This window comes from Panthera pardus, unplaced genomic scaffold (genome assembly GCF_024362965.1).
Source record: "Panthera pardus isolate Hobbes unplaced genomic scaffold, ASM2436296v1 HiC_scaffold_11, whole genome shotgun sequence".
In the NCBI taxonomy this organism is placed as follows: domain Eukaryota; kingdom Metazoa; phylum Chordata; class Mammalia; order Carnivora; family Felidae; genus Panthera; species Panthera pardus.
In genome coordinates this window covers 9,940,270-9,956,832 of record NW_026526666.1, presented here as the reverse complement: position 1 = coordinate 9,956,832, position 16,563 = coordinate 9,940,270, and the positions used below count along the sequence as shown (strand labels likewise).

General features: G+C 41.4%; 1 protein-coding gene across 3 annotated transcripts; it reads right to left on the bottom strand.

Annotated features, from left to right (window-relative positions):
- Positions 1-2,166: 2,166 nt before the first annotated feature.
- BCL2L15 (BCL2 like 15) lies at positions 2,167-16,153 on the bottom strand. 3 transcript variants are annotated; one of them, XR_002082268.2, is made up of 5 exons: positions 12,923-16,153; positions 12,480-12,601; positions 9,433-9,657; positions 8,755-8,828; positions 2,167-2,271 (listed from the first exon to the last, which is right to left on the bottom strand). XR_002082268.2 is itself a non-coding variant. In XM_019457899.2 (4 exons), exons 1-4 carry the CDS (start codon positions 13,047-13,049, stop codon positions 8,811-8,813), a joined length of 492 nt encoding a protein of 163 aa, XP_019313444.1. In that variant the 5' UTR covers positions 13,050-16,149; the 3' UTR covers positions 7,642-8,810. The 3 variants fall into 3 exon arrangements, 1 of the variants encoding a protein (XP_019313444.1); XR_002082269.2 differs by lacking the exon at positions 2,167-2,271 and adding an exon at positions 7,642-8,300; XM_019457899.2 differs by lacking the exon at positions 2,167-2,271 and having other exon boundaries at positions 7,642-8,828; positions 12,923-16,149.
- Positions 16,154-16,563: the final 410 nt, after the last annotated feature.

The following is a 16,563-nucleotide window of genomic DNA, read 5'->3' as shown; positions in this document are numbered from 1 at the left end:
TCCACTAAGGGAAGTGCTGTTGATTTCAGGACTGAGTATTGGTCTGTATAAGATCCAGGAGCACAGTGGCCCTCATGAGGAGCACCTGACCAGGAAGTTGGCACAATATCCCCTGTAGGCAATGCTAGTAAACTATAAGGAACAGAAAAAGAGTAAAATCAGCCACCTTGCTGGCAGCAGTATAACTTTCAGGGCCGAAAGGCTGAAGAACCATTTCTAGAGAAGGCATTCTACTATCCAACTAGTGCCTTGGAAAAGGCCATTGTTTCAGGAAGCCACGCTGTGAGTGTGGCATTTTGTCCCTGACAGACAAGCTGTTCGAGAGAAAGCTTCCACATCTCAGCTTGCGTAAATCCTCTCCTCAGTGGGTACAAACCTACCTAAGACTGTCTCATGCGGAGTGAGAGCAACTCAAAATCAGTATATCATCTCTGTTTGAAGACAGAAGTTCCATAAAAAAAATTGTTAACAAAATTAGTCTGAAATAATCCTGAAGAAAACCGGGAAATGTGCCATTAGAACTTCCTCTATTAGCAATCTTTTCTGTTTTGGATTATTTAAACTCCCTTTAGGAAATTCGAGGCACTATTAAGCTACCTCCACTTTATTGAGCCTCGCAACAGGAAAAGAAAGGTCTTTGAGGGATTCTGGCATGTGAAACAGTAGTTGTTGAGAACAGGATAGTATTCCTCAGTCCCCATCCAGCATTAAAGGAGACTTTTTTGTTGTACTAAATAATGCAATGTTTTATTTGGCTATCTTAAGACTTACAGGGGAAAAACTTTAAAAATACAAAATTGAAAATTCACAATAACTAAAACCATGTGAAAGTATGTACATGATTAAATGAAGACTAAATGGCACCGAAAAGAATGAACCGTGTGAGTGCTAGAATTAAGGATTTTTTTTTTTTTTTTAAGTAGGCTTCATGGCCAACGGAGTCCAATGCAGGGCTCGAACTCACAACCCTGATCAAGACCTGAGCTCAGATCAAGAGTCAGACACTTAACCGACTGAGCCACCCAGGTGCCCCTAAGGATGCTTTGTAAAATTCTTTAAACATTATTTTACCATTTTTTAAATTAGAAAAAAGCAAAAATCCATTAATTTGTTCAACAAATTTATTGAGTACCCACTAAATGCTAAGTATTATGGTAGGGCTGGATATACGAGAGCAAACAAGCCAGAATAGAGTGAAAAAACACCCTTAAACTGGTTAATAAAGCATCTCAGGACTAAGACATGGCTGTAATTACTCATTAAAATAAAAACGTTCCAAACTAACCGGTTAATTTGCAGAGTAGCAAAGCATAACCCTAAAAGAAGAATGATTTTCTGTATTTTAACAAGTAAAAGAGATAGTTTCACAATCCCTCTGTCCCCTTAGAATGTAATTACTTCCAACAAAACTAGAACTTTACTAATTAATAAACAAAAAGATACCTAATAAAATAAGTTTTAAATCTATATTTCTCAAACTCATATTTCAGAACGATCTCTAACTTTATTCTCTTCTTAGGGAGAGCTAACATAGTGATGGCTACGAGATAAAGAAAAACTCGCTGAGTTGCCCCACCTTTTACCCCAAATATAAAAATCTAAAAATAGCGTTTGAGCCGAACTGCAGATTTCTTTTCAAAAGCAAGCAGCAATTCTTAGGAGTCTGTTCCACACTAAAACCAAAAGATACAGAAACATCGTGAAATAACCAAACCTCAAAAACCCACTTCGCTGAAAGACCATTTCCTGAGTAGACCACTCAAGCAAACGACAAACACAACCGAAGGAGAAAACAAAAAAACTTTTATTAACAGTTTTATTTTAACAAATCTAAGCTGCTACTTAATTTTTCACACTTCCTTCTGTAGATACGGGAAGGCGACAGGAGCATCATGCTTTTTGATATAGATTCTGATGACTCATTTATATCTTGTGGGAAGATCAACAACTGGGGAGGGGGAACATGTTCTATAGCAAAGACTGGCAAATACGTAAAAGAATTGACGAATTTATGGTGAAACATTTGAACCGGTCCGGCCTAAGCCCTAAGTGAACACAACAATTCCATGAAGTGAAAGACCCATGAGCACTTTGTCAGGACCCGCCGGGGTGAGTTCTAGTGGAAAGTAAAAGTGAATGAGCACCTGAAGAAGAGCCAGGAAGGAACACCTCACTGCTGCCTCCTGTGGTTCTGCTGTTTATTCAGAAGGCGGATGACAGCACAGAGGAGTGCCCCTCGTAGTCACCTGCACTGGCAAGAGGGGAGCGTGCCTGTATTATGTCCGACATCAGCGTCACGGAGGTTGGAATTCGATGACAAAAAAAAAAAGAAAAAAAATAAACTTTAACCAAAGAGAATATCAGGGGAGATCATTAGGACAAGTATTATCAGTTAATAGGAAATACACTCAGGTTTCTCACAACATCCTTCTCTCTCTATGGGGAGGCCTGTTTTACCCTGGGGAAGCCACTTAACAATCTTTGCTTCGGTTTCACTAGGGTCATTGATTTGATACGGGCTCCGTGTAGTATCCGTGAGACACGCAGTTCTTTGTGAGCATCCTGGTGGTCACCAAGGCCTGCTTGTCATTTCTCCTCAATGTCTTGTAGATTCAACCAGTCTCTTCCATTCCCATGCTGACCCCCGCCCCCCTTTTTGCACATGTGGGTTCCATCAGCAACAGGCTCTTAGTTGTACTCCATGCTCGCGTCTCCTAGGAACCAAGCGTGGGTGAAAGCTCTTAAAACTCCACTTAAATGCTAAAGAACCCAAGTAGTTACCGATGGTCTACTGAACGCACGTCCAGATTCCTCAGCTTGGGTGGGTCCCCCCCACCCAAACTATCTAGCCACATCAACCACAGGCCTTACTCATTTTACTGCCACCTCTTTTGCTACTTCTCACCTTTCCCCTAATGTTCGCCAAGATGAAAATAAAGCTGTAAAGCCTACTCTTTTCTTCACAATGCCCGCCCCTAACTCCATCTCAGCACGACTTTCTTAGTCTGCCTCCTTTCGGTCGAAGTCTTTATTTTCAGCTGTGGAAGTTTGCTTTGTTTCTTCACAGGTTTCTTGCCTCCCACAAGTTTATTGAAAAGAGTTTATTCGAAAGAAGACACATAAGCCACCCCCTGTAGTTTTAAATGTATCAAAGGCCACGGTGGTGCTTTCCATATACATTTGCGGGACCCACAGTGCTTAATGTGCTCTTAAGCACACCTAAATTACACCTGTTGTGATCAAGCACACTACATAATGTGGTTAGGTGTTGGTGAGGGGTCCACCCTGACTTGGTTACTCTCTCTGTCAAGTACTCCAGGTCTCCTGCCTGGCACAGACCATGCCTGTCTCTGGCCAGGCACTTTTCGCTGTGCCAGGAGCAGATGGGCCTTCCCTACAGGGAGGTCCCGGAACCTGGAAAAGAGCATGTACCTGAGAGCTGCTGCCTGAGCAGCCGGGCCACTGTTATGGAAGGAATGATGCTGCCACCACTGAGGCAGAGCCCAGCTCTGTGCTGCTACAATGGCCAGGAAAAAAACGACCCCTTTATCTCCCAGAATAGACCCATTTCCCCTTCTATAAATGGACATAGTAGAGGCTGATAAAACGCCTCTGACGAGGCTTGTTGCACACATCACCCACAGCAGGAAAGTCCCCCATGCATCTCCTGGTCATGATGGCTTCTCATCGCTACAGTTTTCTGAGACCTCATCAGTCTCTTCGGTTCACCCGCTATGAACTTCATAGTCAGCTTCCAGCCATCCACGGGGAATCACGCTCTGCCTTTGGTTTCGGAAGTACAACCCTCAGGAGGCTAAAGACAACTGATAATTTGCAATTGACCCAATTTTCCTTCTATTAAAACAGAGTTGGGACTCTTGGTGAGACCTGGCATCGTGTTCAAAACGTAATCAAACTTGAAATCTTATCTTTCATTTGTTGACTCAGTATTGAGTCTATTCATTCATTCTTTTTTTTTTATTCATTTATTCTTTTAATGAATATTTATGAGATCCATAGGTACGCAAGAGAATGAGGAGGAGGGGGGCTACAGATGTGTACAACAAGTTGTCTTCATTCAAGGATCTTTTTCTAGTAGGGGAGGGAAGTACACAAATAACTATAACTTAAGGCCATTTGTGGGAATATGCAAACAGAATGTTGAGAAGGCAAAGGTCACTTTGTATTTGGGTTTTCTGGGTAGCCTTCATTGAGGAAGCGACCTTTGAGCTCGGTCTTGAATATGTCGAAAAGCCTGAGGAGAAGCAATATAAAACAGAGAACAGCAGGAGGAGGATAGCTTAGTGAGTGGCTCTCAGTCCGACTGGATGATTGGTCATGTAGAGAAGAGTCTTGATCCACAAGGCTAGAAAGGGCAGTTGGAGACAGACCCTGAGGGAATTTGAATGCCAGGCTAAAAAGTCAGGCTTTATTTGATGGGCGATGGAAAACTGGGGAAGGTTTTATATTTTTTTTAATAACAACTTTATTGAGGGGGTGCCTGAGTGGCTCAGTCGGTTAAGCATCCGACTTCGGCTCAGGTCATGATCTCATGGTCTGTGGGTTTGAGCCCTGTGTGGGGCTTTGTGCCGACAGCTCAGAGCCTGGAGCCTGCTTCGGATTCTGTGTCTCCCTCCGTCTCTGCCCCTCCTCCACTCGCGCTCTGTCTCCCTCTCCCTCAAAAATAATTAATAAACATTAAAAAAAAATTAAAAATATAACGACTTTACTGAGGTAGTACTGACATAGAACAAACTACACACTTCAGAGTGTGTGGCTTGAGAAGTTTGAAATGTATATACACCCAAGAAGCCATCAGTACAATTAAAACAATGAACATATCCAATCACCTTCAAAAGTTCCGCTGGAAGATCTTAAGAAAATGGCAATCAAAGCAATGTTTCTTTCCTTTCTTTTCTTTTCTTTTTTTTTTTGAAGAAATGGCCCCTCTGATAAATTTTTTTAAAAGTCTCATAATCTACTTCAGTAGTATGTAAAATTTCAAAATGATTATATCTGAAAATGACTCAGAAGACTAGACAAGGAAACCACAGCTTTGGTCAATCTGGTGGCCGTATTAGGACAGATGGGAATGGGCAAGCCTGGAACAGGACAATCAGTTAATAGCCTAAGAGACTTTACCAAAAGTCCAGGCATGGGGTAACAAACTCATAGAAAGAATCCGGACAAAAAGCAAGGAATAAGTGAGAAAGACTAGGTGAGTAGGGCTGGAGGCAGGGAAAAGGGGAAACATGACTGAGGTTTTGAGCTAGCTGGACAGCAATCTGAGGCAGTATAGGGATAAAAAAGGTATATAGATACAAAGAATTGGAGCTCATGGATATGGATTTAGGAAGAAGGGAAATAAGTCCGTCAGACTTAGGAATCTTAGGAATCACACTGAGGCGAGAGGTAAAGCCAGAAGATTGGCTTAAGCCAAAACTTTATGAACTGTGACAGCAGCCCCAAACTGTTCATGGTGCAGTGTTTAAAATAGTCCAGGGGTGCCTGGGTGGCTCAGTTGGTTAAGCGTCCGACTTCGGCTCAGGTCATGATCTCACAGTCCATGAGTTCGAGCCCTGCGTCGGGCTTGGTGCTGACAGCTCGGAGCCCGCAGCCTGCTCCGCGTTCTGTGTCTCCCTCTCTCTCTGCCCCTTCCCTGCTCATGCTCTGTCTCTCTATCTCTCAAAAATAAATAAATGTTTTAAAAAAATTTATAAAAAAAAAAAGGTGTGGAAACAAAGGCTCAGGGGAATTTGGATTACTTGCCCAATGTCACATGATTAATCTTGGTGAAACTACATTGTGAACATCAGAGACCTGAATGTATTCTTCATCTCTGGGCTACAGTGCCTTCTTCCTGCCACCCAAACACTTCAGCTCTCCCAGGAGAGGGTGCCTAGGAACGAACACAACACCTAAGCCAGTGCTGCTTCATCCATTTACTTGGTATAATCCCCAGGAGCACTGTATCCTCAGTCTCCAGATATGCTGTATACTTGGCAACAGATTCCTATTCGGATGTCTTGCTGACAGTATAGGATGAAATGGGGAGCTAGCGTAGCTAAGAGGGAAGAGAAAAGACAAAGAGGAGGCTGCTGGCTTCTGACCTTTATCGTGTATTTTTCAGCTTTACTGAGAGAGAATTGACGTTGTAACATTGTATACGTTTAAGGTGTACAGGGCAATGATTTGATACATGTATGTATTTCAAAATGATTACCACAGTAAGGTTAGTTAACACATCTGTCATCTCACCTAGTTAAACAATGTGTGTTTTGGGGCACCTGGTTGGCTCAGTTAGTGGAACATACAACTCTCAGTCTCAGGGTTGTGAGTTCAAGCCCCATGCTGGGTGTAGAAAAAAAAATTTTTTTTAATAAATACATAAACATAGGACAGATAAATAAATAAAGTGTTCTGTGTGTATGGGTGTGGTAAGAACTTTAAAAATCTACTCTTCAGCATCTTCTAAATACAGGATACAGTATTGTTAACTATAGTCACCATGATGTACATTATTCTCCCAGACCTTTCTCATCTTGTAACTGGAAATTTATACCCTTTGACCACCTTCACCCATTTCCCCCACCTCCTACCCCCTGCCCAGGGCAACCCCCAATCTGTTCTGTTTCTGTATCAATCAATTAAATTGGATTTGCTGAGAATTAGTTCAAATACATAGACACAATTTTATTTCATGAACAAAACAGCATTGGTCAGTGTGAAAATAGTGATTTCACCTAAGAAGTAAAATACCACAAAACCCACCCTGTTGAACTTACAGTAATGTAAGGGACAAAGAAGTACATCAACTGTCTTCAATTGGTAGCAAAAAAAAAGCTAATTGCTACTTAAAAGAAACATGAAATCTCATTTGGGATTACAAACCTACTGTGATTTCTCCAAGAATTGAGGAAATCACACAACTTGAAAAAGTCAAGATATAGTCCCAGCGCTACATCTTTAATTCTATGCATTGAGGGGAAACAGATAGCTGGCTGGCTGAAAGGACGGGATGTGGTTACACTTTAGCCAAACTGTAACCAAACCATTAATGCCTCTCTTCAAAATAGATATAGCAAACCCCCCCCCCCAAAACAAAAAAAACAAAATAGATATAGCAATGCTTTTCTTCTTGACAGTCAGGTAAGTAGTCTGGTTTTGGGACTTAAGGAGTCTTGATGATTGCCTATGAATCTATGAGATTATTAAGGACTATTTCAAGATATTCATAACATGGATACTGTATGCCTCATTTCCAATCACTTCCAATCACTTATGGTAGGGCCAGGGAAAATATATACCCTCTACTAACTGACTACTCAGGAGTCACAGAGCTTTCTGATTTGCTAAAGTTCTCAAGAAAGTGTGGACTATGCCAGAACCAACAGAACACTCGAAAATCTAAAAAACAGAGTAATCCTGGGGCGCCTGGATGGCGCAGTCGGTTAAGCGTCCGACTTCAGCCAGGTCACGATCTCGCGGTCCGTGAGTTCGAGCCCCGCATCAGGCTCTGGGCTGATGGCTCAGAGCCTGGAGCCTGTTTCCGATTCTGTGTCTCCCTCTTTCTCTGCCCCTCCCCCGTTCATGGTCTGTCTCTCTCTGTCCCAAAAATAAATAAAAAACGTTGAAAAAAAAAATTAAAAAAAAAAAACAACAGAGTAATCCTATGTACAATTGTGTTTGGCAGGAATTATCAGGATTGCCACAGAATTTAAATTATTCAAGGAGAGATGTTCATTTAGCTTTAAAGCAAGGGTCTATCTACACACTTTTCTGTCAAGAGCCAGATAGTAAATATATTTTACAGGCCATATGGTATCTGCTGTAACTTCTCAACTCTGACGTTGTGGTACTAAAACAGTCATAGACAATATGTAAACAAGTGAGTGTAGCTGCAATCCAATAAAAGAATTTACAGAAAAAGGAGCAGGCAGGATATGGCCAATCCTTGCTCTAAAATGATGGGTCTCAAGTTCTGTATGTACATAAGAATCCCCTGTGGAACTGGTAGCATCCTAGGTCCCAGCCCACCCCTACAGAATCAGAATCTCTAGGGATGGGGCCTGGAAATCAGCGATTTATAAGGTCCACAAGTGGTATGTAGGCCCCTTTTTGGTTTGAAAAACACTGTGGTATGCAGCTAGTTTCATCTAAGCTGGGATGGCCCCTCTGTCCTAGATGTGGGCCAGCACTTCCTGCATCCTGTGGCAGTAAAAATGCACTCACTGTTTTATCTTTTGTCGGCCTTTCTGGTAGGAGGGCAGATGCAGAAACTGCTATTTTTTGCTTTCAACCTAAAAATGCATAAAATAATTCTGCTTTGGTGAAATTAACACAAGACTCAGGTTATGAATTCAAAAGAAATTCTCAACTTAAAGAATTGAAATCTCCCTGAAGTCCTTTAGATTGCAAAATGAGCAGACAAGATCCTTCCCAAAGGACAAGAGGAAATCTGAAGGAAGTTTACTGTGTGCTCCCTTTCCCAAAAGATCTCCAGCCAAGCCTGGCTCTGATGCTTCCAATTCCGCTCCTAACAAGTCGTTACTTTGTGTCTAGAGGTCTTTGCTTAAATGGTACCTCATTAAAACTCACATAAAAACACAAAGCACAAAATCTCTGTAGACCTCCAAGGGCTTCTCCCAACTGTAGCAATCAGTAGAAAAGAAATTATTCAGCTAAATTAGGTTCTGTTCAAAAGAAAGCAGTTTTGGATTTGGTTGTCTGCTTTAACTGCCAGAAATCAATCACCTGAGCAGTCACAGGGGCAGTGATGTTCAGGCTGGCAAACAGCTCCCACCTCTTCTTCAGCTCTCCAGATTCTCCTAGGAAGAACAATGGATAGCCTACAGTCAAAGGGATGGTTTTCAGGAGCTTCCCAAAGAAACCACGAATAGTCTGCAGATACCTTCAGGAAATGCGGCTCTCACTAAGGCTTCTGCTGATGCTGGAAATGAAGAGGAGTGCTCTACTAGAGCAGATGGTCTAATGATTCCTAAGACATGACCTTAGAATGCCTCCTCTAGACCTCGTTTTTGTTAGACAATAGGGGGATGGTTCTGAATTTCTTCAACATACATCCAAAGATGTTAGGGAGAGGAGACCCAGAAATTTACCAGGGAGCAGAGTGAAGCCAGGCTGAGATTAGCATTCTATCACCAGTATACTTGCTAGGCAGTTATATGTAGAAAATGGGATTTAGCTTTGCAGAGTTAGTAGTCAACATTTTAGGCAAAGTGTCTCTGGAGTCCAACACCCATAGTCCTGAGCTTCTGACTGTTCCCCTTTTTACTGCTCTTTTCAGCAAAGTAGGGAGATCTGTTTTTCTACCTGGTTTCCAACTTACAAAGAATCAGGAATTGGGAGTCCCAGGTATGAGTACAAAAACAATGCAAATGCCTATCAGAGCCAGGGCCCCAACATACTTACCCAACCTCCCTGGCCCTGGACAAACTCCCGGACGGCACTGTTCCCATTGATCAGGTTTACTATGGGGATAGCCACCTGTCTTGCTATTCCAGGAGCCATGCGGGCCACACATTCAAGAAGCTTCACGGACACTGCCAGAAAGGCTCTCTCATAAACTAAGCTGGAATCCTGAGCACACCAGGCCTGGCTGAGAGATTTTACTGTGTCCTGCAGTATAGTTCCTGCCTGGGGAGAGACATGGGATATCAGTGAAGTATCGAAAAAAAAGTCTACAAGAAGCTGTAGGTGCAGGAATCCAGTAAAGCAAGTGTTTCCTATAGGAGAGAATAGCAAATGCACCACTGGTTGTATCTAAGATAATCTAAGGAGTAGAAGGCCAAACTTTTCCTATTTTATGATTTTGTTATTTATTATAATGGGTATAGAGAAAACTAAGTAGCCCATCAAACCCATGATTTCAGGTGTCATTATTTAGGATGAGCAAAATGATTGAAAGAACAACAAAATGATTTGAAAGGACAATATTAAGTACGTGATAGTACTTAATAGTCAAATTGTGAAGGTACTGCTTGAATGACTGAAGTCTGGAAAATTCTGAAGTAAAAAAAAAAAAAAAAGATTTGTTTTTTCTCTCCCTCTTTCCTTCCCCCCCACAAAATTGATCCAAAAGTCATTAAATGGGATGGGGCGCGTGGGTGGCTTTGTCGGTTAAGCGTTGGACTTCAGCTCAGGTCATGATCTTGTAGTTTGTGAGTTTGAGCCCCACGTCCGGCTCTGTGCTGACAGCTCAGAGCCTGAAGCCTGCTTTGGATTCTGTATCTCCCTCTCTCTCTGCCCCTCTCCAGCTCATGCTCTGTCTCTCAAAAATAAATAAACGTTAAAAAAAAATTAAAAAACAAAAAAACAAAAGTCATTAGATGGGGCCAAGCAAGATGTACTGTGGTGTAGTGTAGGGGGGCCCATGGGAGTCAGAGCAGGGTGTCAGAGTCCAAACAAGTTGGGAGGGCCATCCACATGAGTACCTAGATCTTGGTTTCCAAATACCATTCTCCATTAAAACCAACCAGAGCTCCCTGGACAATGGCTGATTTCAGGCTGGGGCCTGGAAAGACAAGAGATATGTCAGAAATTAAGGAAGTACTCACAGAGCTACAGGACATGCCAAAAAGACGCAGTCCAGATTGAAAGGACTCCCACTGGCCAAAACTAGGACAATTTGAACATGCAAATAAATAATGATGGTAACAGATTACTAGGAACAGATAGGAATTCATGAGTCCATGTTGATATAAAAAATAAATACATGAAAGAGTAAAAAAAAAGAAAAAGAAAAAAAATACATGAATAGATTGAAATGTTGATGAGATACTAGATATTTACACGGCTTCAAAATACCTCCCTATGCAAATTTAACTATATTAACTGCAGTAGATATAACTGCTGTAGAGAAGCCTTGCAGACACCATCTTAAGTGATTAAGTTAACATCAGTAATGGGACAAATGAAATTTGTGCCACTTAATAGGTACGACGAGAAGAACATTGCAATACTTTTGTGATCTTACTGCAAAGGTACATATCCTGAATCTACGCAAGAGGAAGCATTGAAAAACCCCAAATTTAGGGACCTTCTACAAAATTACTGACTCATAATCTTCAAGTGTCATGGTCATGAAAAATCACGGAAAGATTGAGGAACTATTTCAGATTAAAGGATACTAAAGAGACATCACAACTAAATGTAATATCTGATTCTGGCCTAGATCTTTTTGTTGTAAGTGACATCATTGGGACAACTGGAACAATTTGAATGGAATCTGAGGATAAGATGAAAATGTGTCAGTACTAGTTTCCTGGTTTTGATGGTTTAGATCATGGTTATATATAAAAGCACAGCCTTGTTTGAAGGAAACATAGAAGTATTAGCGGATGATGGAACATCCTATCAGCCACCTACTCGCAAATGATTCAAGAGGGAAATTCTTTGTACAATATGCACAACTTTCCTATGAGTTTGGGACTGTTACAAAAAACTTTTTTTTAATTAAAAAAAAAAAAACTAAATTCATCTCTTAGCTACCTTAGGAAAGCTTTAGTGCAAGCAATTAGGAGTAACAAGTCTGGCTCTGCCTGAATAGGCGTACCATCCAAGCTATATTCAGTAAGAAGAATAAAGCACATGGTGAAGAGTGTGGTTCAAATCCTAACTTCAACACTCACGGAGTAACCTAATTTCTTGTTTCCCTATCTCTCAGTTCCCGTATCTGCTTAAATGGATATCAAGTCAGAAAATACTTATTGGGGATCTCCTGCATACAAGGTGCTATTCTAGGTTGTGTGAATACTGCAGTGAACAAAGAGGTGAGATGTTTGCTCTCACAGCATTACATGCACATGAGGAGAGGTTGCACTTATGGATAATAGTTTCTACACGACCTCATAGAGTGGTATCAGGCTTAAATGACATAAGTGCAAAGCATTTAGAATACTGTGTGGCGCGTGTTAAGTGATGAGTTAATATTACCTGTCATTATTGATATTAATCAGCAACATCTTCCAGAACATTGCCGATGGTCTTTACATCCGATACAGAATCCAAGTGCTATTGCCAATAATCATCATTCTGATGAAAAGCCAGATATGCCCTAGTGGGTTGCTGTAAGTACTTACCCCTCAGTGCAGCATACTTGTCGACTATCATTCCTGTACATAGTTTTGTTGCTGGGCCTTCTGGGGGTGGGGGAGGGGAAGACACCCACTCTCAGCAAAATAAATATTAAAACAAGTATATTAGAGACTAAAGTGCTTTACCAGAGACAAAATGCTACAGATGTGCTCTATGCCACTTAAGCACAGCTCTGATGAAAACAAATGGAAACAATGTCACTACCACTTGGGCTTTGATGAACTCCTAAAGAACTAGCAGCTGGAGAATTCCTGCTGTATCTCCTTGGATGAAGATAAGCCCCCAAATCTCTCACTAGGATATTTCTAGTCACAGTCATGTAAGAAAAGAGCATCTGAAATAGAAAAAAGCAGCAACTTCACCTGTCCCTGAATGGTTTCTGAAATGATGTTTTTGACAGAATCTTCCATTTCTCCATTGAACTGGTCACCCAACATTCGAAGGCGACCAGCAATGATGGCCACGTCAAAAGAGCTTGACTCTCCTAAGACAGAGGGAACACATTCACATTTGTTACAGAGCTTGAAGGAATGGCAACTCCCAGGAATCTGGGCAGTGGAGAAAGTTCTTGACTTTTAAGCAACATTGGGCACTGTTCTCTCCCAAGAACACCTTCAATATTCTGTCAACACCGAGAATCAGAAAATCTCCCTTCACTGAGAATATCTTTCTCTTCCATGGAGACTACTGATTTTCAGGTATTGCTGAAAGCTTAGTTTGCCTTTTGAAACTTCAGAGGAAATAAGGAAGTCTACCCAGATTCTCTCATTGATCTACAATCACCACCTCAGGCCAGGAGCCTTACCTGAATCTGTTTCATCTGCACAACGTAGGTCCCGGTTAGCAACCTGCACTGTGGGGCTCAAGAAGTCTGTGAGTAAAGAGTCCACAATGCATTGCGTTTGCTCCTCAAAAGTTCGGGGGCTCTTCATTTTAGATGGTTGCTGCAGAGTTTTGCTTCTCCACAAAACAAGCAGTTTTCAGCTCAGTAGTAAGTCAGAAATACTGGTAAGCCAGGTGTGTCTACCTCTTGTAAAGTTTCCTAAGGGGACATGTAATCCGAGAGCCTGCCCTACCAATTTCCTTCAAAACTCGCTGCTCAGAAATGTGGGACTCCTCTGGACAGCTTATACAGAACTCAGGAGACTTTTCAAAGGCTTTCAGTTCCTTTTCTCAGAACCACACCCTAGCCAGTATCTAAGATTAATTAATAACTTGTATTGTTAGCCAATTTAGGACTGAAATAGAGTTGAGGAAGAGCTTTCTTGGGCAATTTCATTTAGAAATACTTCCTGTTAGGTTCTGTGTATGGCATAAGTTAAAGAAAGAAGGTTCTGAAGTTATAATAGATAAGAATTCAACGCCTGACATATGGCATTTGTTTGCCATAATCATACATTTAACTTACTGAGTATCTTTTTTTACATGTTTATTTATTTTAAGAGAGAGAGAGAGAGAGCACACTCACACGCACACGATCAGGGGTGGGGCAGAGAGAGAGGGAGACAGAGGATCTGAAGCAGGCTCAGAAAGGGCTCTGCACTGACAGCAAAGAGCCCAGTGAGGGTCTCGAACTCACAAACCGTGAGAGCACAGCCTGAGCCAAAGTCAGTCGCTTAAACAACTGAGCCACCCAGGCACCCCAAATTGCTGAGTATCTAAGGGTAAGGAACCATACCTAGCACTAGAAATAACAGAAAAATGACAGACACAGTTCCTGTCCTCAAGGAGCTTACACTTTAGCATGTATGACAGATATTATGTGACTGATCACATAATTTCTTGTGCTTATTGAGATACGGTGTGTGATTACAATGTGCAATAGGGAATCAAACCTAGGGGGTTAGAAAGGCTTCCTTGAAGTAGTAACATCTAAGATGAGCTCTGAGGGACAAGTAGGGATTATGAGGCAAAGAAGAAAAATAAGACCATTCCAGGAGGAAATAGGATACATAAAAACTGAGAAGGTGGAAAAGAAACTTGGGCATTTGAGAAATTATGAATGGAGACAATACAAAGTATTTCACAGAGAAACTATGAGGATTAAATAAGATAATATTTCATGGGATGAACCAGCAGTTTCTGAAATGTAGTAAATGTTAAAGCTCTTCCTGTTAGCCCAAGGCCTAAGGACTAGGGTAAAAGGGATCTGAGATTCACTCTCTAACAGAATTAAATAGGATTTTCCTAACAGGGTTAGATTCCATCACCGTTTTAGGAGATCTCATGATTAGACACTTACCCACAGTGACCTGCCTTCTTAATGTAGTCACACCTAGTTTTGGGCTGTGGGTGTCAGCACTCAAACCTATCAGCCCTTCAAGGGTATTCTGATTGGTAGACTGATAGGAGATTCAAGCATAAACAGTGAGTCAGTTGTTCAGAATGAAAGTTCTCCTTGCAAAATACTAAGAGCCAGTCATCTGTTTTCTTTTCTTTTTTTTATTTAATGTTTATTTATTTATTTTGAGAGGGGGTGGAGCAGAGGGAGGAGAGAGAGAGAATCCCAAGCAGGCTCTCGGCTGTCAGCACTGAGCCCTACTTGGGGCTCAAACCCATGAGCCCACGAGATCATGACCTGAGTTGAAATCAAGAGTTGGACACTCAGCCGACAGAGTCACCCAGGAGGCCCTGCACTAGAAACACAAATTATGTTTTTGTCCTCTATCGCTAGGGCTGAAACTTCAGTTTCTACTAAGTAAGATTGAGACTTCTAAGAAGGTCCTTCAGAGAGAATCCTGAGCCAACCTCTTTTCACACTAGAGCCAGCCACTGAAAATTTAAGGATTCCAACAAATTAATTTGGCATACTTCCAAAATAACATAAAGAAAACAAAAAAAGGGTTTATAAGATACCATCCAGCTGGTGTTAAATAGCTTACCCAAGGTAAGTGGCATCAGTAGGTGGCAGAATAGAAATTTAAAGCCAAGTCCTGTCTTACCTCAAATAATAAACCTTTCCCACAGTAATTCATTTCACAACTGATATGCTTATGGGCAAATACCATCTCTGGAATCTAATCTTTGCATGATCTTATCTATCCTTTGCATTATCTTGCATAATCAATGTCATAAGGCTACAGAAATGGAGAATATCCTCTCCTGGACAAGGGTGTGGTGAAGTTTCCTGCTCTGTGCATTTCTCCTTGAGCCTTTATTGTAGCACCTTCCCAAAGAATCATCCCATCCCTTCTCCCACTGCCCACCTACCCTTGACTGTTGCACTTCAAATACTGTACTCCCAGTTAGTACTGAAAAATGAGGCCAGAAATTTTTCACATCACTTGCTTCTTTTGTGCTCTGGCCACAACATTTTACATCCCTCTCTCAAAAGCCTCATCACCTTTTATCATGGGCTCAAGTCCAGGATCTTGTCATCTGTACCAGGTCTGCGTGTGAATGAGGATCCTTGAGTGCAGCTCCTCTCAACGTGTAAATCTATTAACTAAGAAAATCCGTCATTTGCCTCCCCTCCCCCAAACACCCAATATATGAGAAAGGGATAGAATTATTGTACCAGAACTCCCATTCGAAAAGGGGGTTGGGGGAAATGGGGGCATTTAAGAGCCACTAATCCATGGCAATAAAATTATGGTCAGGAACTACACAAATGATTGCCTCTGCAATGTTCTAAAGCACCATGGTCATCAGAGGGCACCCATTCCATGCGTTACATATACTACTTCCCAACCAAGGCAGACATCAGACGACCATTTTTCTAAAAGCACAATATCAACTACCCTCAAGGATTTAAAAAATATGCATCTACTTATGTATCACATCATCACATGTGTCACATATGTCTGCCAAGGCTAGAGAGAGCTCCTAGAGAGAAGAAATATAATTAACTCCATGGTATATTTAAGCTTTAGTCATTTTGCTTGTAAATTAGCAAACCTAGGCTACAGTTAGACATCGTTTCTTCACTGAGATTTTAAAATTACACTTTCTCAGAAACAAGTTTCATCTTCTATTCTGCCCCACACATTACAGAAAAGCAACCAAGTAGGACTTAACCTGTTATTTATTTTCTAAATTAAATATTTATTTATTTATTTGGGGGTGGGGGGAGAGAGAGAGAGAGAGAATGCATGTGTGCACAGCGGAGGGGCAGAGAGAGGGAAAGAGAGAATTCCAAGCAGGCTCTGCACTGAAAGCACAGAGCTCAATGCAGGGCTCAAACTCACGATCCCATGAGATCATGACCTGAGTCCAAGTCAGACACTTAACCAACTGAGCCACCCAGGCACCCCAGGACTTAATTTTTTAAAAGTTCCAATATCTGGGATCGTTTTCGTAACATTTACTCAATTGCTGAGCCATACCTACTTTTTTTTAGATCAATATTTCAATTATAGTCTGTAATTTTTTAAAAAGTCAATTTATCCAATCTCTACATCCTGTTCCCTTGCACTTTAAATGGACAGCACTTTACACTTTGATTTT